The sequence below is a fragment of the Misgurnus anguillicaudatus genome, chromosome 25 (assembly GCF_027580225.2).
Source record: "Misgurnus anguillicaudatus chromosome 25, ASM2758022v2, whole genome shotgun sequence".
Classification (NCBI taxonomy): Eukaryota; Metazoa; Chordata; class Actinopteri; order Cypriniformes; family Cobitidae; genus Misgurnus; species Misgurnus anguillicaudatus.
Genome location: NC_073361.2, coordinates 22,814,952 through 22,841,967, shown reverse-complemented (window position 1 = coordinate 22,841,967; position 27,016 = coordinate 22,814,952). Strand labels below are relative to the sequence as shown.

The following is a 27,016-nucleotide window of genomic DNA, read 5'->3' as shown; positions in this document are numbered from 1 at the left end:
GCCAGAAATATATTTAATGTATAATATGTGATGCAAATGTTTCTAGCTACACTGGCCGAAAAAAAGGTCAATGGTTTCTAGCTGTCACCATGGTGTTACCCCTTTTAAAAAAGTACACCTTTGCACCTAGAGTTCATATTAGTAGCCTACCTACAAAATACATAGCTGGGTATTTCTCAGATTAAGGGCCAAATTGGGTTGCTGCAATTTTGAAAATTAAAATTCTAAATTTGACTAATTGGTATACATCAAATTATTAGTCCGCAAGTCAGGAGCGACATTATGAGCTTGGTTGAGACCATAAGATAAGGGAATTTATGATTTTTTTTGCCATTTTCTAACTATGTCAAGTAAATGTAAAAATAAAACTTAAATGATAAATCAGTGCCTTTATAACATTTTGTGGTTTCACATGAAATCTAATTTATCTTGAACTTAATGAGATTTTTACTTGCAAGATGAATTATAGTCATTTACGTATCTACATTTCTGATTCATCAATCTACCCTGACTTGGAATATAAGCTTATTTAAGTGAATGCCATATATCAAAACTTTTTAATAGTGATCATTTAGACTGTCCAACCTTGTCAGAAATGTATAATTGTAGGATGCTTTGTAATTTATACATAATTTACTGGCAAAAATATGTATGGTGCTGGTAATGACGGTGCTGGTAATGACATTTTTGTCAAAAAACTAGCCCTACTAGCTAAGATGATGACTAAGCAAGAGTAGCTAGCTTTCTACATGTAATGTACACAACTTTAACTATTAAAGTGATACAAATATTTCAAAAATTTCTAAATAACATAAATACAACACATATGGTAATGACGCATAATAAGTGTACATGCCCATCACAAAGAATAAAGAGTAGATTTACTTACTTTTCTGGACATCAAGGCATCAGTCTTGTAGCTTGAAATACATGTGCACCATGTCATTAGGTTACCATGACTACCAAATAAACTTTTGATGAAAATCAGTGGGAGAGTCCCTTTATGCAGTGCGTGTTGGTAATGACAGATAAACCATGGGACAGGTAGAAATTACGCAAAATAAAGTACAAAATGCATATATATGCTTAATCTGTGCATTAGTTCAAGTAACATTTAATTAATATGAATATATTTTTTATTAATTTGTGATAAATGTGAAAACTCTGGTGAAGGACAACACCAAAACATAGATATTGTACCACAAAACACTAATAAAATGTGATAAAATTATTAGTAAGAACATCCATAAAAAAGTCTAGGCTTGTTTTTGTTTATACTAATTAATGGTGCTAAAATGTATTAGATTTAATTAGTTTTTAGTTTTTGGTGGACATAAATAGGGTCGAATTCTGGGAAATACCCAGCTACTGGTACGCAATGTATATCTGTACCTAAATGGTACATATTAGGACCATTTTATTAAAGGGTACTGCGCCAGTGACAGCTTGGGACCATTTTCAACCAATTTCTACAAAAATGTTGATATGGTAAAGCTTGTTATTTTGTTAAACTATAGTTATGTCTTATTAATAGCACATCTGATTTGTAATTTTGACTGTAACACAGGCATGCACTTAAATGAAATAGAAAACTATTATGACAGTGTGCCACTAGATGGGAAATATCTCGAATAATATTTTCAAAAACATTTCCTAAACCTTTCTCATACTGTCTTTCCACCCTCGGGTGTACATTGATAGGTCTCGAGTGACATTATTCTTAACCTTCAGTCCTCCACCCCTGTACACAAAGCATGAATATTTAATCCATGATTTTTTAGTTAATGGAAGATTTTGTTGGGGAAATTATATGTTAGGGATGAGCAAAGGTAATGATTGTACGTCAGGCGTCCCAGCTGCTGTTTTTTATTGTCTTCGGCTTCTCTGTCTTGTCTAAACTGACCTCAGGCAGTTCATCTGCAAGTGAACTTGACCTCGAGCCTTTGTGTCTGTGGCAGACGTTTTTTATGGGTTTACTCAATGGGGGAAGGAGGCACAGTTAGTGTACGCATGGTGGGACTGATAGAGCTCCACCTTTTTTTGAGTTCATGGTGGTCCACACAAGGGGTGTCTGGTGGAGGGGTACAGCTGGTGCGTCCAGCTGCAGTGTCAGATAAGCCTTTCCTGTCATGTTGTGTATGGGAATAGTTGGATTGGTGTCTGCTAAGTGAATAAAATGTTGATGCTTTGATGCTGTTAGTTCTTATATGACAGTGCCCCAGACATAAGATTTTAATGTAATTTTAATAAAAAACTTTTGATGTGAAATTTGCTATTGAAAACGTAAAAATTGACATGGGCCACATTAGGGCATTTCACAATTGAATAGTTAACCCTGGGTTTTTGGAATCCTGGGTTATGTTTCACGTTCACACTGTTCATTTTTAACCAGGCCAGGGGTTATGAGAGAACCCTGGGTATTTAATACTCTAATGGTGCGTTCACACCAGACGTGGAAGAGGCGCCAAGCGCAAGTGATTCACATGTTAAGTCAATGCAAAGATGCAAATAGGCATCCTGCGGCGCGGAACACATGGAAGGCACGGGATGGATGGCGTGGAACACGCGAAAGGCGTGGCGCGGATGGCACGCTCTGTGGGAACTGAGCGTTGCCGCATGATCCGCACAAGTTGAAAAATCTGAACTAAACCAATCAGGAGCTTGCTCTAGCAGTGACGTGATTACAGGAAGCGAGCAGAGGCAGAAAAACAAAACAACAATGGAGTACAATTATCATCGTTACATGAGACATCTTCATACTTTTACAGGAATTAAAAGGATCTTGTTTGGAAGAAAGTGAGTAAGGAGCTCGAACAATCTGGTAAGTTTACTTAATTTGAGCTATGTAAGCCCCTCCCCTGATGCGAATTTTCGCGGGAAGCAAGTAAACTCAAAATGTTCAAGCGTCCACCCAGCTAACAATTTTTGGTTCCCAAAACGTTTCCCTAACGTTAGTTTTTGGTTCCCATAATGTTATTTCCCAAGATTTGTTTTTGGTTAGCCAGGGAAGTTTTTTAAGGTTCTGTGTAAGGTTCTGTGTTTGCTGGGCAACTACCCGCCAATAGCGCATTTTTGCCGCCTCTTCCGCATCTGGTGTGAACGCACTGTTAGGCAGGGTTTCCCAAACGAGGAATCGCGAACCCTACTGGTTTGTGGGGGAAATGCAGGGGGTTTGTGAGTTGATGAAAAATTTTATTAAATGAAAAATTATGAAAATTCTAACAAAATATATAATTATCTGTTTATGACGTGACTATTACACAACACTAATTTATCAGAAAACTAAGAACTTACGCGAAATGGACAGATACATTACTTTTATGTAGCAATAAAAATAAACATTTTGAAGTTAAAAATGCAAATTTGCTATTAAATTATTTAATTTTATCTCAGGGGGTATTTCAAGTAAGCCATTTAGGTCAAGGGGGTTCGGCTGACAAAAACGTTTAAAAACAAGGTTTCAAATTGTACATTTGTAAAAACCGGGTTAACGTTTTAATTTGCATATTTGCGGTGTCAGCAATCATGATTGGATAAATGAAGCTATCGCTTTAAATAACTAATTGCCTCGCGCTGCCGCATCAGTGACAAAACCGGTCGCCAGGCAAATCTTTTAATAGTTCACGGGACATTTTTATACTACAATTCGGGAGTTTTTCCATTACCGTTGACAGTATTTTTTACGTTTCCCTCAAATGGTGAAGTTCAAACAAAGCCTGTGGAGTTTCTAAACACAGCTCGTGAGTCGTTATATGAGGTAAGTTACGTCGAGTCATAGCACTCACCCCGCTTCGTTTCCGACAGCGGTATGGTTTCATAAACCCTCGTTTAATTTTGGGGTTAACCTTGCTTCTAAATTACAAGTGTGAGCCCGGGGTTAAAAGCGGGCTTTAAAACGATGAAAACCTGGAGTTAAGCACAGTGTGTAAAGCCCTATTCTGTGTGCACATACAGTATACACTTTTATAGCTCCTAACTTTTGTTTCCTAGTAACTGTTATTTTGATTTCAAGAAACATTAGTGACGGGGAATACAATTATGTTGACCGACCATGAGTGAATTACTGCTCCATGGTTCATTTATATTCATTGAACCATGACTCAGGTCTATCACTGACACAAAGGGTTCTGTTCTGTTCATGCCATATAATGTCTACAATCGTGCCTGTAAAATGACAGTTTAGCATAATCTGGTTAAGATGAATGGTTTGCCCTTTATCTTCATTATTTCCTGCCCTCTCTCCAGAGATGTAACCATGTAAAGTTGACAAGGCACATCAGGCTAAGTAATGGCGTATTGATCAAATGGGTTTTTAAAATTTAACTTTCTCTAGAGGCTTTTTCCCTCGAATTCAGACTGTGGTTGAGTGACTATGGTGTATTAGCGGACTGATCATAAATGTGACATTTAATTTATAAGACACAGACCAGTGAACATGGCTAAGTTTTTAAAGAAATAGTTATAAACATGGTGCATTCACTAAAGCTTCCTGAAAGGTTCTTTGTCAGTCGTATGGTTTCATAGAGCAGTGCTTCTCATACTTTTTTTGGCTTGCGGCCTCCCTTGCATACGGTTGCGCTCACTCGTGCCCTCCGTGCCCCCCCAAAGAAAATTTATTACATAAAACATAAATGATTTCTGAGGTTTAATTACACAGAATTCATGATAAATTGTAATGTATTTTATGAAATGTCATAAAACTGGGGCACCCCTGGCACAATATTGCCAGGTTTGAGAACCACCTTTAACATCCAATGATCTACAGATAATATAAAAGTAAGAACATTGAACTGAAAGGTTCTTTGGGGTACCAAAAATTGATCTATGGCATCTCTCTGAGAATACCTTTTCAGCACCTTTATTTTTAGTGTTCAGTTTTTTCAAGCGTGTTTCAGTTTCTTTTGAGCGCAAAGAGAAATGCTTTTCATACATAACAATGAACACTGGTAACTCTGTCTGACCAGATCTGACTGAAAGGATATGATGAAAGTATCCCAACAACAGTAAATTACCTGTAAGATATATGTGACCCTAAGGGTCAATTACATCACGAAAGGTGAATAAATAAGCTTTCCATTTATGTATACTTTGTTAGGATAGGCCCATATGCAAAAAAATTAAGCCAAAGTCCCCCAACCTTGCCCGTTGGCACTGTTAACTGTGGCGCGCAGGTCTGTTAACAACATATACTTTTAATAAGGTAGTCCAATATTTTTACTTTACTTTTTTACTTTAAAGGGTAGATTTAAATAAAGAAAAGTGAAATGTTTGGGGTAGTTTTTGACTCGTGACTAACTTCTCCGCCTTCTCTTTTCTCTTTAAGGCCCCACTTTTATGTTTATATTTGTCCATCCTTAATGTTCATGTAGATAGCCGCTATAGTAACCTCTCACACTGCGTTTTCTTTTTTTTGGCCCAGCGTTGCGTCATGTAAAAAAATTATGGCATAGTAGTCTACGGCAGCCGCAGAGTGCAAAAAACAATTATAAACGCAAACAAGAAATGACGGAGAAATTAGACATTATGGAGAAATAAGAAATCACTACACATGATATGCATACAAAAATATATTTATTACGGCCACAAATAAAAATTTAATAAAAAAAAATGAATTAAAAGCTGGGGCGGGCCCAGGGCCGGGCCCCCTATTGGCCTGGACCCATTTGCACGTGCATACCCTGCATGCCCAGTGTAACGTCCATACCGCCACGCCGCCAGAGGGAGCCCTCGCCGGAGTACTGACATGGCGCCGCCCTCTGCTTCTCTGACTGTTTCCTGTTTGTCCCTATTTTAGTTTCAAGCTAGCTTAGGGCTAGCGCGAAGTATTGCCAGCTAACCCCTGCATACCGAGCGTTTACTGAGTATTATTCTGACTGCCTGTTGTTGTGACCATCTGCCTGTTTATCTGTTTCTCTGCCTTTGGATTTGCCCTTTGTATTGGTTGCCTGGTTTGGACTGCCTATCTGTGTTTGATCTGCCTGCCTGTACTTTGATTACTCTTCTGCCTAACGTCTTGGATTTGTTTGCCAGATTGGTTTGTTTTAATAACACCACAAAATGGATCCCAGCGTTTCTGAGCCATCCTTACAGAATACTTCGCCCACCATCGATCCAGCGGATGTCACCAATCTGAGGGCTGCGTTTGAACAGCAAAGCAGCCTCCTGCAGGGTTATAGTGAGCAGCTCACGCGTCTTCAGTCCGTTAATGAACATCTCACCGTTTACATTCAAGCCTTGCCATCCACGTCTGCCAAACGAGTGTGTGTATCTGAACCGGAGAAGTTTGACGGTACTGCTGAACACGTGAGGGGTTTCCTTCGCCAACTGGATATATATTTCCAGGATCATGTGAGTGAAAAGCTTTCTGATGTTACCATGTGCTCTAAAATGTTTTCATTACTGTCTGGTAAAGCGGTCGAGTGGGCAGCCGCTGTTTGGGACACGGATCAGCACATTCGCACTTCTTACCCCTACTTCGTTCAACAACTGCGAGAAGTATTTGAATATCCAGCCGGAGGAAGAAGTGCCTCGTCACAGATCATTCACATGTCGCAAAATCATCGTCCTGTCGCCGAGTACGCCATTGAGTTTCGCACGCTTGCTGCACAAAGCGGTTGGAACGAAAAATCGCTTAAGGACGTATTTCAGAACAGTCTGGATATTGAACTTCAAGCGGAGCTGGCATGTAAAGGTGAGAACCTGAATTTTTCTGACTTTGTAACTCTGGCAGTCCATGTTGATAACCTGATGAGAAATGTACCGTCTAAATTGAAGCCGAAAACCTCAGCTAGGCCCGAGAATACATCCTGTATTGCAAGGCATATTCATGCTGAACCTAATGATACCGTAGAACCTATGCAGATGGGGTTCGCACCTCTCACCATGGAGGAACAGCAGCGCAGACGTACATTAAATTTATGTTTCTACTGTGGAAAACCAGGCCATCGCATTAATTACTGTCCGGCTAAGAAGCCTCGCTATAATAATGTGGTAAGCCACTTCCTTAACCTCCCTTCGTGTACTGATATGTGCTCACAAGCAATAACTATCACGTACAATAACGAAGCCATACCATTGACTGCATTGATTGACTCTGGCTCTGCTCTAAATCTGATTCATGAAGATGTTATTGCTAAATTTCTGATTCCTGTAATTCCTTGTCAACCTCCTTTGAGTATTTCTGCAGTGAATAACGTCCCCATTGGCAAAGGCATTACTCACCAGACTGTGCCTCTCCTTCTACAAATTGGTTCCCTTCACTTCGAAACCATCACCCTGTATGTGATATCCTCACCTCGCTATGACATCATATTAGGACATCCATGGCTTGTGGCACACAACCCTAAAATCAACTGGAGATCTGGAGAGATTCAACAGTGGTCATCACGTTGCCTGGAGAACTGCATTGTACCTTTGAAACCTAAACCCTGCCTGTCTACCCAAGTTGAAAGCCCGACGGGTAAGAACGTTCTAATTCCTGATATATACTCAGAATTCACTGAAGTATTTAGTAAAACTAAAGCCACTGAATTACCACCACATAGACCATGGGACTGTGCTATTGAGTTGCTACCTAATGCCATGCCTCCCAAGTGTAAAGTTTATCCCCTGTCTCAACCTGAGACCCGAGCCATGGAGGATTATATATCTGAAGCACTACAAAACGGCTTTATCCGAACATCTACCTCTCCTGCTGCAGCTGGTTTCTTTTTCGTGGAAAAGAAGGATGGTGGCCTGAGACCCTGCATAGATTACAGAGGTTTGAACAACATTACAGTAAAATTTCCTTATCCCTTACCCCTGGTGCCGTCTGCCTTAGAACAACTCAGAGAAGCTAAGATTTATACCAAGTTAGATCTACGCAGCGCGTATAATCTGGTGCGCATCCGTGAAGGTGATGAGTGGAAGACTGCATTCCACACCACTAGAGGGCACTATGAATACCTCGTAATGCCGTATGGTCTCTCTAACTCTCCCGCCGTCTTCCAATCATTCATTAATGAAGTTTTCCGTGATCTCCTGAACCAATGTGTCATTGCTTACATCGATGATATTCTGATTTATTCCAGCAGTATGGAGGACCATGTCTGTCATGTCAAGGAAGTCCTGTCTCGCCTCCTCCAGAATAAACTGTATGTAAAAGCGGAAAAGTGTGAATTCCATGTTTCTCATACTAACTTCCTGGGCTACAACATCAGTTCACAGGGAGTGGAAATGGACAATAACAAGGTCAAGGCAGTCACAGAGTGGCCAACCCCCCGCACTGTTAAAGATCTACAAAGATTCCTGGGATTCGCCAACTTCTATCGCAGATTCATCCGAAACTACAGTATTGTAGCAGCTCCTCTGACATCTTTGTTGAAAGGCAAACCCAAGAAACTTCCATGGAACCCTCAAGCTGACCATGCTTTTCTGAAGCTCTCGCCATCAAGGCAGCCCTTGAAGAGTGGAGGCATTGGTTAGAGGGTGCTAAACATCATTTTGTCATCTTGACTGACCATAAGAATCTGGAATACGTCAAAGGAGCCCAGAGGTTGAATGCACGCCAGGCAAGATGGTCACTATTCTTTACCCGATTCAACTTCTCCATAACATATAGACCCGGTCACAAGAACGGAAAAGCTGATGCTTTGTCTCGTTGTCATGATCCCACACCCTCTGACCGATCACCCACTTCCATCATACCGCCTTCTCACATCATTGCCCCCATAGCGTGGGATATAATGCAGGAGATTACCCAAGAGTACCAGCAAGATCCTGTACCTCCTGAATGCCCTCCTGAAAAAACATATGTCCCACTCACACTTCGTCCCCGCATTATGCAATGGGTCCACACCTCACTTAGTTCTGGTCACCCAGGTATCACCCGCACTACGGCCCTGGTGAAGACATCATTCTGGTGGGCTACCCTGAACCACGATGTGGCCCAATTTGTAAAATCCTGTAGAGTTTGTGCCCAGTCTAAGACACCTAAGGAATTACCCTCCGGTCTTCTGAAGCCATTACCCATACCTCAATGCCCCTGGTCCCATCTTAGCATTGACTTTGTCACCGACCTACCCCGTTCCAACAATTACACTGCTATTCTGGTGATTATTGACCGCTTCTCTAAATCCTGCCGTCTTGTACCTCTCAAGGGTTTACCCACAGCCATGGAAACTGCTGAAGCAATGTTTCACCATGTGTTCAGGAACTTTGGTATCCCTGAGGACATTGTCTCTGACCGTGGAACACAATTCACCTCCCAGGTTTGGAAAGCATTTTGCAATAATTTAGACATAAATGTAAGTTTGACATCTGGTTATCATCCCCAGTCTAATGGCCAAGTTGAAAGACTAAACCAGGAGATTGGACGCTACCTTAGGTCCTATTGTACCCGAGAACAACATCGCTGGTCAGAATTCCTGCCCTGGGCCGAGTACGCACAGAACTCGTTGAGACATTCATCCACCCATCTCACCCCCTTCCAGTGCGTACTCGGCTATCAACCCCCCATGTTCCCTTGGTCAGGAGAGCCTTCAGATGTTCCTGCGGTTGATGATTGGATGAGGAGGAGTGGAGAAGTCTGGGAAAGCGCTCATGTTAGGCTCCAGAGGGCGATCCGCAACCAGGAGGTCCACGCCAACCGTCACAGACGTCCTCATCCCCCCTACCAGCCTGGTCAGAGGGTCTGGCTCTCCACCCGGGATTTGAAACTCCAGCTCCCGTCTAAGAAACTAAGTCCGAGGTACGTAGGACCTTTCAGAATAATTAGACAAATAAATGATGTTACATACCAGTTAGAGCTGCCTGTTAATTATCGTATTTCTCCCTCTTTCCATGTTTCCCTGCTGAAACCTTACCATGCGGAGTACGACCCCAACGCCGAGCCTCCTGAGCCACCTCCTCCTCTCGACGTTGCTGGGGAACCGGCATACGCCGTGAGAGAGTTGTTGGACTCGAGACGGCGCGGGGGTCGTCTCCAGTATCTGGTCGATTGGGAGGGCTATGGCCCTGAGGAAAGGTCCTGGGTAGCCTCGGACGACATTCTAGACCCGAATCTCATCGAGGAGTTTCATCGAGCCAGACCTAACCGTCCTGCACCACTCCCCAGAGGGAGGCCCCGTAGAGCGCCAGGAGGCGCTCCTAGAGGGGGGGATTCTGTAACGTCCATACCGCCACGCCACCAGAGGGAGCCCTCACCGGAGTACTGACATGGCGCCGCCCTCTGCTTCTCTGACTGTTTCCTGTTTGTCCCTATTTTAGTTTCAAGCTAGCTTAGGGCTAGCGCGAAGTATTGCCAGCTAACCCCTGCATACCGAGCGTTTACTGAGTATTATTCTGACTGCCTGTTGTTGTGACCATCTGCCTGTTTATCTGTTTCTCTGCCTTTGGATTTGCCCTTTGTATTGGTTGCCTGGTTTGGACTGCCTATCTGTGTTTGATCTGCCTGCCTGTACTTTGATTACTCTTCTGCCTAACGTCTTGGATTTGTTTGCCAGATTGGTTTGTTTTAATAACACCACAAAATGGATCCCAGTGTTTCTGAGCCATCCTTACACCCAGACGCTACTATTTGAACATAGGCATGGTCCGGTTACCGGTTTCAAGGTTTACCGAGGTTTTCAGTCAAGGTTTCAAAACCGCAAAAATGTTCTGTGATACGGTCTCCGAGGTATGAGATGTGTTTATTGACCGTTTCAGCAGTAACAACATAAACAAGCGGCTGTCGTGGTCTTCACGTAACTTCCGGTAAACTCCGCTAAGAATAAATAACAACATAGTTCTTTAAACATAGTTTATTTATATAACAAGCAAAAAAACAACAACAAATAGATTACCTAGGAAACCAAAACATTTGTTATTTTCGACGAAACCGGAAGTAAAGTTCGGATCCAGACGTGTATCGCGTCAGTGCACGTGTGTCCGATGAAACCGTCTATACAAAATTCATTAAATCATTAAGTCATGTGATTGATTTGATGTTTACATTTAATATACATTATGAAAATATATTTTTTGAAAGCATATTATAATTTAAATGCTTTATTTTTACCTGGCATTTGAAAATAACACCGCAACACCGTGAAATCGTGGTATTTTTGCTAAAGGTTATCATACCGCCAGATCTTATACCGGCACCTGTCTATTTAAAGGGGACATTCCAGAAGACGTTTTTAAGATATTAAATAAATCTTTGATGTCCCCAGAGTACATATGTGAAGTTTTAGCTCAAAATACAATATAGGTAATTTATTGTGGCATTTTAAAATAGGCACTTTATGGGGCTGAGCAAAAATGCACCGTTTTTGTGTGTATCCCTTTAAATCCAAACGAGCTGCTCAGGTGGGCGGAGTCTCAAGCGCTCGCGCTGTAGAGTGCAGTGTAGAGAAGAGAAGACAGAGCATCAGGGAGATTCTCTCACGAAAGAAGTTAGTGAGCGATGTTAAGCATTATATATTTGAACAAGTTTAAAAAGTCAATTATCTGTTTTATGCATACTAAATACATGTTTATCAGCAGATGGGGAACATTGTGGAATAAAAATAAAGACTTTTAGGTCTCATGCTGCCCTTGTTTTAAACAGGCATAATGAGTCTCAGCATGTTACAATAAAATACACGTCCACAAACACTCAGAAGTTTACTTTTTGACCAAACCACACGAGCACATTTAAATGATCTGTAATAAAACAACACGTTTAATGCTTAAACGTTAGAGAAACAGATCAAATGACATGTTTAAGTTTATTGTGTACACATATTGAAAACATTCGCGTTTCTGTCAGTCTCTCATCTATTTTGTAACTCCTCATTCATTTGAAACTTCAGAGAAACATTAAACAACATATTTACTTATTGTGTATGATAGTGAACACGCGTTGTTCACTCACTCTGTCTCGTGCAGTGCATTAATCCTCGTGTTCATTTATATAAAATCAGAGAAACATATTAATCAACATAACTTACTTGAAAGCGAACCGTCGCGTTGCTCTCTCTCTCTCGTTCGTTCGCTCACTCGCTCTCTCTCTTGCACTAAGGTAACGTTAATCCTTTAGAACGTTGATTCAATCTTTAGAAAGATTATTAAAACTACAAGTTATAAGATTGTAGGCTCCTGTTTGTGTTTGATGGAATACAAATGCGTCATGCTGTCAGTCATTCTTTCTCTCTGTCTATCGCACTCGAGGAAGCATCATGGTTGGATAGCGCAGATGAAGGGGCGGTATCATTATAATAAGATCCCTTAGCTACGTCATGCGGGGAGCGAAATCCGCATGACCTAAGCTGTGTCTGAAACCGCTCCCTATCCACTATATAGTGCACTATATCGGGTGTCGGCCATTTTGTAGTGGTGTCCGAATCCTGAGTGAACAACTTCATTCCCTACATTCATTCACTACTTTTTACCCACAATGCACTCTGATTTTGAGGGTACATTCGATGTACACTCGTTCACTCATATTTCCCATGATGCAATGGGAGACGAACGCAACTTGAATCAGCTGAAGGATACTGACAGTAAACACCAAACATTTAGGTTGATAACACTTTTGTTACTTCTTGTTGTCAGTTATTTTCTACTTTTTGAAAATAAACAAATGAAAAATAATTGCGTTATCTTTTATTTAAAATCTAATACACATTTTTATTAAACAATAAATAAACAGAAGTACATAAATATTATAAGCAGTTGTTTTGCTCTCTTTATTATCAACTAATAGAATAAACATGACAAATGTGAAAAACAGTAAGAAAGTAAACTTTACCATTTCACAGCACAATCAATAAAGCCACACAGGTGTTTATGATGAATCTCTGCGACAGCTCTCTGACGCATGATATTTACGTCAGTGTCCGAAATCGCTCACTCATTTTCATTTGCTTCTTCCCCATATAGTGGACTCAATTGTCATTCCCCATATAGGGAATAGTGAATGAGTGAACGGTTTCAGACACAGCTCTATTTATTCACATGCATGCAGAGAGAGCCTTACCAAAACAAAGTTACAGGGTTGCTATTTTTCATGTTTTCTGGGTTAGTAGAAGCACTGGGGACCCGATTATAGCACTTAAACATGGAAAAAGTCTGATTTTCATGGAATGTCCCCTTTAAAAATCTAGGGAAAATATTGAGAAAATCACCTTTAAATTTGTCCTTAAGTCCTTAACAATGCATCCATTCACAAAAATATTTTTTATATATATTTACGGCAGGAATTGTAAAAAATATCTTCATGGAACATGATCTTTACTTAATATCCTAATGATTTTTGGCATAAAAGAAAATTTGATAATTTAGACCCATAACCATTTTGGCCTTTGCTACAGATATACCCATGCTACTAAAGACTGGTTTTGTGGTCCAGGCTCACATATATTTATAGTTGTATGGATTAAAGTATGGCTAGTATGTTGTGTAGCTCAGTGGTGAGCATTGCGTTATCAGTGCAAGAGGTTGTAGGTTCGATCCCAGGAACACACACACATAATGATCAAATGTATACCTTATAATGCACTGTAAGTCACTTTGGATAAAAGCATCTGTCAAAGGCATAATGGAAATATACTTATTGAAGCTTGATGGGAAACCACCATTGTGTCTATTGTGGGGCATGGATGGATTAAAAATAAAGTCAGCAGAATTTCGCATTTGGGAATCTATTCCACCGTCTCGCATGTAAACTTACTGAACAATATGTTACTTTGTTCGTCCTGTTTCAGAGATGGAAGACCTTGTTTCCACCACTCAGCTGGAATGAATTATACATGTAAAGTTTGTGATGTGGATTTATTATTGATGGATGGATGGAAGAGCAAAATTGAAACAAGCTTGGAAAGAAACAACGGCCTTAAGGGAAGGAAATGACATCATCCTTCAGGGAAAGAATTTTAGAGTCGCATTAAACTGAAAATATGGAGACAGTCATACATTCAAATCATGTAAAAAGAAACTAAAGGGGTTTTCATTCTCAAACGGCTGCAGCAAATCAAATACTGCAAGTGTATGAAACTAGATTTAAGTCTTACATGTGAGCAAGAATTTTACACAAATTTACCCTGCACCATTCTCACTCCAATCAGTGTCCTCAAAAATCTCTGTCAGTCTCATGAAACCCACCCCCCCAGCCCCACCTCCACCTCTCATTGGATGACCTACTGAAGTTGCCATGGAGATTTGTGTAGTAGGGCAAGCGTGTGAAATGAAGGGTGCATATTTTGAATGGTCAAATCCCTGTGACATACTTTAATATGCACACATACACAAACACAAATTTTTGATAACGCTAAGCTGATGAGATGGAGCAAAACCAAAAATTGCATTTGGCAAACGCTTTTAACCAAAGCAACTTACAGTGCATTCAAGATATAGGCATAATTTTATCAGTATGTGTGTTCATTAGGAATCGAACCGGCAAACTTTCGCACCGCTAACGTAATGCTCTACCAACTGAGCGACAGGAACATTTCTCTTGCTCATTCCTTGTGGAATTTCCTTCGGATGATGGACTTCTAGAAAGGAAATTGCATGGAAAACAGGAGAAAGAGAGGAAGCAGAGAACGCAAGAGATATTAAAGGTCTTTGGTTTGCTCTGTATCAGGTTATCTGTCAACTAAAAGCAGTTAAACAGGAAAAACAGGGAGTGCATTTCAGCCGAGCACTTACGAAAGTTCAGGCTTGGATAGACGGCAAACACTTGTGAAGTTTTAAGCAATGGCTTTTAGTTTCCCCTGGAGATGAAGGAAATGTGTTCCTGTAAGGAACAAAACAGAACGAGCCAAGTGAGACCACTGGTGGAGTTTTAAAGCTGAAGTGTGTAATTTTGATGATGTTGAAATACTACTTCCAAGCCTAATATGCAGAGACAACTATTAAGCAACCTATTCTTCCAGGGAATTCCCCAAAAAAGTGTAAACAGCATTCTCTTGCACTGTCGAAACATTGCTTGGTTTGTTAGGGCAGGCAAATACTTGGATCAGATAGAGTCTGAGTTTGGACTGTTGCTGTTTGTCTGATCAAGATGAGATAGATGGGACAGCGCTGACAAACCTGCACTCTAAAAATTTTTTAGTTTCAATCCATGTTTGGGTAAAATATGCACAAACATTATTGTTGGTTAAAATTCCATATGTCCATATATTTCCCAAACATGCAGCATAGGTTAATTTAAACCAAACATGGTTTGAATCAACCCCACGGTCCTTGAAAGTTTGTGAATCTGGGGAAAAAAATTCAAGGCCCTGGGACGTTTTTGAAAATATACATGCATAGATATGTTCGTTGAAAGTGCTTGAATCTATGTTATGCAAGAAGTTTTCTGGAAAAAATCCATATTATTCCCTGTGTAGTGTAGGATAATATCATTAAAATTCTAGACTTTTTAAGAACACATGCTAAACTATTCGCTTTAAATCCTTTTATCTCCTCTATGCGAATGTTGATTCATACCAAAATGTTTTTTTGCATAGTTGTGTTTGACACAAGAAAACAACTCGTGTTACATATGTAGCTGTTGTTCCCTGACAAGGGAACGAGACGCTGTGTCTTCCTTGCCATACTTCCTGCGTCCCTGTAACGCCGTCTTTGGTAATATTTCAGATAGCGATATACTTCCTGGCCCCGCTTACCCTGTCGTTAAGCCTCACCATTGGTTCAATTTGATATACACATTCAGACCCACTTACCCCTGGAGGCCTCCCCAAAGTGTCACTGCAGTGACGCAGCGCGAGTTCCCTTAATAGGGAACTGTAACTATGTTTCTTAAAAGGTAACACAATGTAACCTTGCTCTCACTTGAAATGTGTCTCCACATTTAGTCCTTGAATTTGAGTGTATTCGACCTGGAAAGTTCTTGAAAAGTCATTGAATTTGAAGTTAACTAAGGTGTGGGAACCCTGTAGCAGTTTTATAGAGTGTGTTTGAAAACAATAATTTTTTATATTTGGTGACAATAGTGGTGCAGAAAAATTTTATTCTATCATCAATTACTCACCGTCATGTTGATCCTGAACCTGTATGAGTATTTTTATTCTGTTAAACAAAAAAGAAGATATTTTGATAGATGATGGTAAGCACACTGGTGATGGTAAGACTTCCTTAGTATTTGTATTTCCCACTATGGAAGTCAATGGGTACCGTCAACAGTGAGGTCACCATTGTGTATAAAATATCTTCTTTTGTGTTCAACAGAATAAAGAAACTCATACAGGTTTTGAACAACAGGGTGAGTAAATGATGACTAAAGTAAGTAAACTCCTGCTTTAAAAAGATATCAAAGAAATGCTGCCCTGTGCCTCCATGGTCTGTTTCTGAATTATTTAGCTTTTAGGATGTAAGCATGCGCTCATACAGCAGCCCACAACTGTAACTCACAAATACGGCTTTTCACTTCTTACTTCCATTTGACATTTGGGGTTTACTTAACACAATCCTCCACTCAGTCATGAAATAGAGCACTCTTTCTCTCTCTTTCTCTCTCTCTCTCTTTCTTTCTCTCTCTTTCACTTGTTTATAAATGCACTTTTGTGTATCTTTTCTCGGTTGTTTGTAATCAAATTCAGTAATTCCACCCAAGCATTATCCCTCCTATAATGGACCCCACTTATTACATTTAGTCCATAACAGTTTTTTTGTGGCTGTTTACCTTTTGGTCTCTCTCTCCTACTAACACACTCCCTACTAAACACACAGGATTCATTATACAACCAGTGGCGGCCTGTGACTTCTTTTTCGAGGGTGCTCAATGCAAATTTCGTCACAACATGGATGTAGCCCGCCATCGTAATTTCAAAATATGTGTTCGGCGCGTCAAGTAAACCTGTGTGCATCAAGTGTCCTGTCAAAATAAGTGCTTGCTGTAGATCTGCGTTTGCCAGATACTCGTATAATCTCATGCGTAATCAGAGTTTACTGGTAAGGGAGTGTCTTGCTTGTATTTTGTGAACGTGAGCGTCTCTTTTAAATGGCTTTGACGCGTGTGCAGCAGGCACTTATTTTGACAAAACATGTAATGCACATGGTTCACATGACACTCCGAACACTTATTTTGAATTTGCACCCCTCGGAGGAGCAGCCACGAGCCGCCACTGAATACAAAACACTGTTATTACTTTTGTTTTGTTTTTTTAGTAAAAATATCTGAAAATTCTTAAAATAAAATAAGTCTAGTTTTTAGACAAAAAATATAAACTTTAAGTAAATTAGTGCAACAGGCAAAAAAAATCTGCCAATGGAATAAGAAACATTTTCTTGAAATTAGTTACATTTTTTAATAAACACTTAATTCAAGAAAATTTTTCTTTTTCCTTTGGATTATTCCTTCAGATTTTTTGCTTATTTTAAGCACACTTAAATTTTATATTTTTTGTCTAAAAACTAGACTTGTTTTCCTAGGTCATTTTGCTTATCAAGAACAAACATCTTTTGCAGTGAGGGTCCTAAAGTCGGTGCCAAATCTGGCTTTTTGGTGCCTGTCTGAAACTCATACAATGAGTTAACAGGAAATATCATACAAAGTTAAAACGAAAGATTATGTGTACACTGTCAGAAAAATAAATAGTACACTGGGATTGTACCTCTTAAAATGTTCTAATATTTACCATTTAGGTGCAGATATGTACCTATTAGGTACTAATACACTGAAAAAATAATAATTCATTTTATTTACTCAATTTTTGTGAGGTAAGTGGTTGCAATCCATTTATTTAAGCTACATTTAAACAAAAGTTTTTTGTTTTTTGTTAAAATGTAGCTTAAATAAATTGATTGCGACCACTTACCTTAAAAAGTGAGTAAATTGAATGAATAATTTTTTAGTGTATGCACCTTAAAAAACAATGGTTTTAAAAGGGTACCGCCCCAGCGACAGCTTCTGTACCTTTTTTTCTGAGAGTGTTCCAGAAACCATTTAAAAATGAAATTGACAAAATAAAATTGATTGAAATTCAGTCTGTGTTTTTAATGAACTTTATTTCTGGAAACGTTTAATAGTTTTGTAGCCAAGCCTTTAAACTATATGCTTGAAATTGACTTTCAAAAGTATCTTGTAACCTCACCTCCGGGGACGGTTGAGATTTCTTTATACAATGTATTACTCAATATATTGCATCATTCTGTCTCTCACATAGCGTTATTGAATTGCCACACTAATGATTCTGCCTCTTGTGTTGGTTTTGGAGCAGATCCTGATCTTATTAAAGAGACCGCCTGAGCCCCGCGGGAGTCAAGCCACCGCTCAAACCATAGCGCTACCCACCCAGCTACCAGGTGTGATGAGAGGTTAATGAGAGTATGAGCTCAGGACTCAGCAGGTTAACCCACCCCCTTCCCTCAACCACATGCTAAGTGTAACCATCTTATTGAGCCAACACATGATGCAGATAACTTATTCTAGCTATCTTTAATACTAGATACCATTCAGTACCTTGATGTTCAATCCTAAATTTAGGAGAAATAAAATAGAAATAAATGCATTTGCATTTATGCGTTTAGCAGACGCTTTTATCCAACGCAAATTGCATTACAATATATAAAATTTTTATTAGAATGTTTTTACCCAAAGCCTTTTGAGCTGCTAACACAATGCTTTACCACTGAGCTATGATTAGACTATATGTAAAATAATCTGGATTTGTGTAAATATCATATAAAAAATATATAATATTGACTTTTGATTGCAGATTGATTGGCAACTATATGTTCAGTTTGTGACATTGAGATTTTTTTTAACTCTATAGGAGACATTTGTAAAATTTGGGGGTTTCTTTCTCCAGAAAAAAAGTAGCTTAGACACAGGACACTTAAGCATAAGTTTCCATTTGCTCTCCATTTAATTTGCTCTTCATTGATGTCTATGAAAAATATAATTCCATATAAAAAAACACATAAAAATGATACTCGTAGGCATCAAAGTAACATTACCATCACTGTCCAATAGTAACACCACAGTGTTTTTATTGATTTGTTTGTTTGTTTATCTCACAGTCTGTCAACCATTTCCCCCTAACTCATTTAAAAAATCAGGTCTTTGAAAACTAGGTCACCTAACCATTACTCACACATACACACTCTCATCTCTCCTTATGCATACAGCAGTAATGTGTCATTCAGCTGCCCTACACACAGATTAAACGCATTGAAGGGCAATGCCAGATGTGGCTAACACAGTTATGGCTAATTCAGAATTCATTTATTAAACCATGATGGTTAATAGTACACAACCAGTTCTCTCCGGTATGAGGGTGATATCAGAGGGTTATAGTGTTACGTAAGGGCTTTACATAAGAAGCCAAACACTGCAGCCAGACAAATACACACACACACACATCCTTAATGAATAAGTCGAGCTCTTATCTGTATTCTCTCCACACATTTCTTTTACATCATCTTTAAAACCACATTAGTAACAGATGTATGACAATAGAAGCCCATAATTCTCCTCTAAGTAAACCACCCAGATTTGCATGTAGCCCCACGCCGACAAATCAACCCACACCCATGATCTTCTGCCTCACGGGACAATTTAAATCCCAGTCCGGCAGACTGTGACTGGCTGCAAAACAGCAACCATGATGCCCACTTGCATCTCTGCGATTAAAAACTAAGCTAACATCTGAGCTCGGTCAAGCTTCCCCACATGGCCCCGCTGTGTGTGGGTGAAAATAATGCACACTTTCTGAAATAGACTTCCACCAGCTGGCACACAAAGTGCGTTTTTATTCATTAAATAAAGAACAATTTAAAGAAAGGGAACAATTCAACTTACAAACATAGTGGTGTTTAAAAACAAAAACTTTAAAGTAGAAAACTTTTGACAATAGTGGATCAACCCCAGTTCTTACATGATGACATATGAATGCCCAGTCTGAATCTGAGAGCAGGATACCTGGATGTCCAGAAGAGCCAAATAGTGGAAGACAATTAACTCATAATTTATATGGGCTTGTTCATATCTCTCTCATTTATAGAGCTTTAAGCAGGCAATAAAACAGACCTGTGCTTAATGTCATGCTACATTCAAAATGTCCAGCTCAGTATGTCCAGTTAGTGAGAGATTACAGTAAGAAGTGAGATTCTTATGATCCGTTTTTTGCAAGTTGTATTTTCCAAAAGACAAAACAAGCAGTGCCACATATTCACAGTGAGGTCACAGGGAAGTCCTTATACAATATAAAAGAGTAAGAAATGTGAAGATTCGGTAATAAGAAATGTCCTCACACCAATAGGAAGTCACATTTTATGATACAAAAAGTGTCTGAAGGCTGTGCTCCCTGATCCGGTTCGAGTGTGCAAGTCCGTGCAGCTTTGTTTAGGTGTGTCAGAAGTGCTCGATCTGGCTTCGTCTTGCACAGTTGCACTCCAAAATGTTTCGTAAAATCTTGGAGAGATGAAGATTGCAGCTGCATTTAACACAGTGCTAAGGGCTTATTGGATGAATGAGCCAGAAATTCCCAAGTTGAATCGAAGGGAACTTTTTAGAGAGAACTTCTCTGAATAAGAAGCTTTTTTGATTTAAACATTCTTTTACTATCAGCATTGTCACCATATCATGCTTTTTTCGAAGGCTGGTATTCAAAAACCTTACAAGCTTACTAAGAATGTCATGTGTTAAATATTGTAGGGCTTACTACAAAGGTAGTTTGCAATATGTGTAAAATCACAAAAAAAATTGTCCTCAATAAATGAATGTAACCAAAGTAGAAGTTGATTGCTTCATATTAAGTACATTTGTTTTGGCCTAAAGCTCTAGGTGAACGATTTCCTATGTCAAAAACATCTGATAGGTCTCCAAGCTCTTTACTTCCTGCTTTGTGTGCTGGAAGCACTCTTGTTGCCGGAACGACGGACAGGAACCTTAGAGACGGGGATTCGAGTGCGTGGTGGGGCATCAGTCTTTTTAGAGGGGCTATTTGAAGTGGGACTAAGATTTGAAGACAGCGCTCCTTGGCTTGAAGAGTGGGAAGGCGGAGTTGGTCTGACACTAATGGGAATCTTGGAATCTCGAGGTAGGCTTGTGCTGCCTTTCATGGAACGGAAGGAGGGAGAAGAGGAAGACGAGGATTTCTGGGAAGAAGAGTTCAGTTTAAAATCACCTGAAGATTTTGTAGGCGAACTTACATCGTCGTCAGACCCAGCGGCACTAGGGCTGTCAGGATCGTAGAGGTCGTAGAGCGCATCTCCAGAGCAGCTGTCCCTCATAAGGCCGTCCCGCCGAAGGAAGCTGCTTTCCTCATCTTCAGGTCCAGGTGTTGGAGAGTCCCAGTAACCTTCATCACTGGGTGGAGCATCCTGGAGGTCTTTTTCGACAGGGGGAGGGGAAGGACGTGCAGTCTGCTGTTTTTTTTCCACCTTACAACCACTCACAGGGATTTTACTGAGTCCAAGCGCCTTCACTGGTGGGGTCTTCTTGTCCAATCGGGTTGGCACATGATGTAGGACGGGCTCTGGACGACGTAAGGCTGGGGAGTCTTCACCCTTTTGGGGCAACATGTGCCACAGTCCCTGCATATCTGCATCATCAACACCTTCAGGACTAGCCATCTCTTCTCCTCCACCCATGTAGGCAACAACCCCACTGCCCTGAGGCTTTTTAGGGGCCGCACGTGCTCTTTGGATGTAGCAAGAAGCTTGAATGGATGATAAACTACTGACCTGAGGAGGAAGCGGAGGCTTGGCAGGTGAGCATCTCTCAGAGTTCATCCCAGCTCCATTTAGCCTGTGACCCACACAGCCCCCACTACCGCTACCCGTTCCACTGCTCGTGGCACTTGCCCCATTCCCAGAATCCTCTTCTGGGTCAGCGATGATGTCACCACAGCCTGTTAAAGAATCAAAGCTTTTAAGGGAAGTAACATCAGTGAACATGGAGCATAAGCGATCGACCGATTGTTCAGGTGGGTCGACTGTGCCATGTTCCACTGGAGGGGTCAAAGCGCAGGACGGTATGGAGGACAGGTGCGTTGAATCACTGTGCTGAAGTTCCCCTGCCTGGTCTCGCAGTGGAGAAGGAGGTGGAGACTCCTCAGTGACTGGATGTTGTTGTGAAAGACTACACGTGTCACAGTCCACTTCATTAGCTCCCTGTAATTCCTGCATAGATGTTCCCTGCCATTTCCCGGTGTCCCCTGGGAGACTACTTTCCTCAAAAACTTGCGGTAAGGGCTCGAGAGTAAGAGTCATGTCCTTCTCTGTTTTCGTGTTGTCAGAGGAAGCGGAAGGTAATAGATCTCCCTCCTTCCCCTCTTTGGCCACCTCCTGCACCTCACCTGAGTAATCTTGAGCCTGAGGTTTCCGGCGCCAACGCATGCTGCTAAAAAGTCCCTTTAATCCACGTCCCCGCCGTCCTACCGTAGTATTCCCATCTCCTGCACGGCTGCTGCTACGCCGCAGTAGAGAGAAGAAGCTGAAAGACTTAGTGATGGAGCTGCGTAGGGGGGCGTTGGACACACCATCTGGCGTTCCTGCGTGAAGCTGGTCGCTGCTGGCAGATTCATCTTTCCTGTGGCCGTCAAGCACCGAGGGAGTGTCTGTTATTAAGCCATCGTGGGTTTTGCTCCTAACAAGTTCCAGCGGCTTGCCAGAGGCTTTTCCGGCGCCCTCTCCTTTGTTCCTGACTGAGAAGATGCTCGGCATGCTGCTGCCGGACTTGCGCTTGCTGAACAGCTTGAAGGCAGCTTTGTTGAGCTTTCCCGGTGGCTGGGGGTCGCATGGAGGTGGTTCACTGCATTCAGTCTGTACCTCCATCTTTGCAGCGATGTTGTTTTTCTTTCTCTGCTTTTCCTCTGTTATTTTACCCTGTCTCTAACCACTGCTCTCCTTCCTGCTATCGCTGCCGTCGCTTGTTGGTGTTCTCTCTCCCTCGCTCTCACTCTCTCACTGGTGGCTGCGCCTGACAGTCTCTATGGTAACTAGGAGGGTTAAGCAGCTTTCGTCAGCGCTGAAGGCAAGCCAGTGTTTTCTCTCCGCCCCCTCAGCTCGCCCCCTCCATACACACAACACACCCTCATCCCCCACGCGGCAAACATCACATATCCCTCTGTTGTTTCTTACCTCAATTATTCTCTCTTGCTACTCAATAGGAATCTGATATGGATCTATGTGCAGGCTCCAAAGAATGTAACGTGTCATTGTTACGTGTGCACGCATTTGTTTACATGTGTCTGTAACAGATAAAGGGCATATGTTTAGAAATGTTTTGCGTCATTTACTTATCATTCTTTACTTATCCATAACAGATCACTTATGTTACAGAAAACAAAACATCGGCATTAAGTGAAAATAAAAATAAGCCCCTTAGATGAGAGGGCTCAGAGAAAAACATAGACTTGAGTCATTGCTTTCATGTCTAGGCGTAGGATTTAAATTAAAGCTGCTGACTGGGGAACGTGTGTGAAGACCTTACGCAGATTTTGCTAAACATTTATTATAATTATATATAGTGTATCCACTATATATGGACACTTGAAATGGTTTAAAGAAATAGCTAATTGAATTTAAATGAGATTAGATTAATTCACGTTGGTGGTCCTCACCTGTTATGTGCCGTCTGGGGTGGTTGATCATGTTCAATGTACCCCTCAATATCCCGCAGTCCATCTGCCTCCAGCATATGGGCTCGGGGGGACTCCTGTTACCACACTCCTCCACTGTTAAAAACAAAGCAATTAGATCTACTTTACTCCAGTTGTGTGAAATGGCTAAACAACTGAAAGCTTTTGGGTTTTTTGTTTATAGTGGTTGAAACATACACTTCAACATTTGGTAAGAAACCATATGTGCTATAAAAGAGTCCAGACATTACAAAAATATTAGTCTATACTCGTGTTTTCTATTTTAGAGGGAAACACACGTGCATTATGGATGTGAAAAAAGGACTAGTTTTTGAAAGACAACATTCTTTTGTAGAAATTCTGTGAATTTTGCAAAACAAAATAAAAAACGCTCCACATTATTATTTGGTTCCCAAAAAAGTTACTTAATAGGAATCAAATGTGACTGTCTGTAAAAATTCAGACTATAGTCTCATACTCAAATTTTGAAGTTATGAGCATCTTTGACATGGCCTTACTCAGTCAATATTAAAGACATCAAGGTTATATTTTCAATACAGTAAATCACAAAATAGCTGGGCTTTCACAAGCGGGGTCACAAATCCTAATAATAAGAGGACGTTCTGTGTTTCCTGGGTAGGAAGTAGAAGTGCCCATCCGCTTACCCCCATTTGGACATACAGGCCTCCTTTTCCACCTCACTGACATGAAACAATGTCTACATTCACATAATGTGCAGTAAGGCTTCGCCTGAGCATGCGGTGTGTGTGTGTGTGTGTGTGTGTGTGAAGGTAAGCTACCGTGCAACCATTTCAACAAGGTCAAGTCTTCCTGGCCTCTGAATCATCTTTGGTTATAGGTCTGCACCAAAACTCCCCACCTGTGTTTGCCATTTCTTTCAGCGTCCTCTGGGGCACGGCGGGTGGAATGCACCTTCCCACCTATTGTTTCTAAGTTTGGGTCTGCACTCTTATTTTCAACTATCTATTCTGAACCATGGGCGGCTCCTCTGCTTTAGGGTACAGGAAGACAATTAGGCAGAACCATACAAGTGAAGTTGGAGACCAACAGGAAGGAACAGAAAGATCATGAAGGTTTGCAGTTGTCCAATTTTTAAGCTCCACCTTACATCATTTGCCCGCAGTGTCACATTCCTGTTGCTGTCGAGGGCAGAACTCTCCTGAGAAGCAAACTGGGACACTTAGAATAGAATAGGGCTGCACTGTTTGTGAATAAGGGCGTGTTGTCTAGGTTGTACAAAGCTGACTTTTCCTCCATTATCTTCAATCTGAAAGAGCACAGGTGCGTGCAAAAAACTCTTCAGATGTCGTGACGCTCTTAACGGAGTGTTTGTCAATGCCAGACTAGATCAGGAACATCAATAATGACAGTGTTTGAGGATAAATATTCTCATGGACTGCATAATGCAGTTGACTACAAAGATTTTATTTAAAGAGTTTAATAATCCCACAGAGATGTGTAACATCTGCGAATCAATACACGTGATGGGTCACATACCATTGCTTCGTTGTACATCATTTAAAACCGCAGTGTTTGTTATACTGAAGACTTTAAATCTTTGTAAAGCCTAATTTCTTATTTTGACAGTGATCGCTAATACAAAGTAACACTTATTGTAACAATAGTGTTTTGGTGGAAACTATAGTGACACTGGTAAATTTGTATAAAGATATCTTTTGTTCTCCATTTGAGAAAGCTTAGCTTACTCGCGGTGGTTTGATGTTGGCCATACATTGTTTCCTTATAAAACTTGCTGTTTGATATCAGTAGGAAACATCAATGCCTAAATTACATCATCCACAATGTCACGTACCCATTAAGGAGTTATGGACATGTCCAGCCCTGGTCGTGAATATTCAGTCACATAGGTGCTTATTTGTTTCATACACTCAAAACTCAAAAATAAAGGTACAAAGCTGTCACTCGGGCGATACACTTTAAAAATGACACCTTTGTACCAAAGAGGTACATACGGCAATAAAATGTATACATTTCTGTACCTAAATTTGTGTGTGTGTGTGTGGTGTATGTGCGTGTGTGATATATATTTTTTTATTGTCTGTGTATGTGTGATATTTTTTTAATTGTGTTTGTGCGTGTGTGTGTGATATATTTTTATTTATTGTGTTTATATACTTTAAAAAGTTGAAAATTTTGAAACCGTTAAATCAACTAAAAATGTGATTTAAAAATGTGAATATATATTATATAATTTTTTCTAAATTTTCTACTTTTTTTAAGTTAACTGATATTTTTTTTAACTTGGCAAAAAAGCCAACTAATATATATTACATAAACTATTTTCTTTTTTTTAAGAAAAGATCTTCTTTATTATAAAATCTTGCCAAGCAGCCTGAACACTCTCTTTTTAAGTTGAACCAACAAATCTTTTTTTTCTGTTTGGCAATTCATGTTTTACAGGATGGTTAGTTCATATGAAATTTTGATCTCATTTAAGTTTTTGTATAAATTGCTTTTGCCTCAGTAAAGTTGGGTTTTGGGGATCATTAATGCTTTTCCTCATATTGTACATTTTTTATACGATTTACTTTGTGCAAATTCATACATATCACAGGAATTCACATGCTGATTTAGCCACACGATGAAATACATACGAATTTCTATGGGAATAGATATCTCAAAAACTGTTATATTTCATGGCACAGGTTCATCGATACAATAGGCTTTATTCCCAGCTGCACTACTTCCTGAACTTCAGCCAGCTCCTTGTTTCCTGTCTGCCATTATTGGACAAATTGATTAATCCAGGTGTGCCTGACCTCAGTAGTCGCAAACAAACTGATTAATCCAGGTGTGCCTGACCTCAGTAGTCACAACAACAATAATCAGACACACCTGGATTAATCAGTTTGTCCAATAATGGCAGACAGGAAACAAGGAGCTGGCTGAAGTTCAGGAAGTAGTGCAGCTGGGCATAAATCCTATTTATGAAGGCAACATCAAAAAGACATTGGCCATTGTTACTTCATTGATTGAGTTAATAATTCAATGTATTATTACTTGGATCTTAAACAGAAGTCCAGTGAAAAGACACATTTCACACTAAAGACCCTTTCACACCATACGCAAAATGCAAGCATTTCTGTTTGAAGATTTTCATACAGCAGGCAGTCACCCAGAGCCATATTTGCAAGGATTAGGACTAATTCCCATTTCATCTAGTGATCCTCTTCCAGTCAGTAATACACATCTCTAGGGTCTGCGACCTGATAATCACTCTTAAGACATGCTTACAAACACAAGATAGTTAATGAATGGTGAATGTTTAAATCTGCCAGTGTGGCAGTGAAAGACAGTAAAAAATGTTAAGGTACTGAATTTAGCTAGACGGTAATACTCTAATAGTTCACATCAAAGGGGTCTTTGGTTTAACCCAATTCTGATAGATAGACCGCCAGACCAAAAATAAATAATTTATAATTATAACACATAATTGAATTGAGTTT

The 27,016-nt window shown here is 40.3% G+C and overlaps 2 protein-coding genes across 2 annotated transcripts in view; one reads left to right on the top strand and one right to left on the bottom strand.

The window, feature by feature from the left end:
* The first annotated feature begins 3,596 nt into the window (after positions 1-3,596).
* nup58 (nucleoporin 58) overlaps positions 3,597-27,016 on the top strand; it is a 51,069-nt gene continuing 27,649 nt past the window's right edge. Inside the window, exons 1-2 of the mRNA XM_055183056.2 lie at positions 3,597-3,757; positions 18,162-18,290. Of these exons, the coding sequence (XP_055039031.2) occupies positions 18,271-18,290 (20 nt within the window). The 5' untranslated portion in view covers positions 3,597-3,757; positions 18,162-18,270. The remainder of the gene's footprint in view (positions 3,758-18,161; positions 18,291-27,016) is intronic.
* On the bottom strand, positions 20,076-22,909 carry amer2 (APC membrane recruitment protein 2). The gene has a single exon (XM_055183050.2). It carries the CDS (start codon positions 22,720-22,722, stop codon positions 20,776-20,778), a length of 1,947 nt encoding a protein of 648 aa, XP_055039025.2. The 5' UTR covers positions 22,723-22,909; the 3' UTR covers positions 20,076-20,775.

Excerpts from the sequence above, each read along its gene's own strand:
- amer2 (XM_055183050.2), bottom strand. The coding sequence starts at position 22,722 with ATGGAGGTACAGACTGAATGCAGTGAACCACCTCCATGCGACCCCCAG.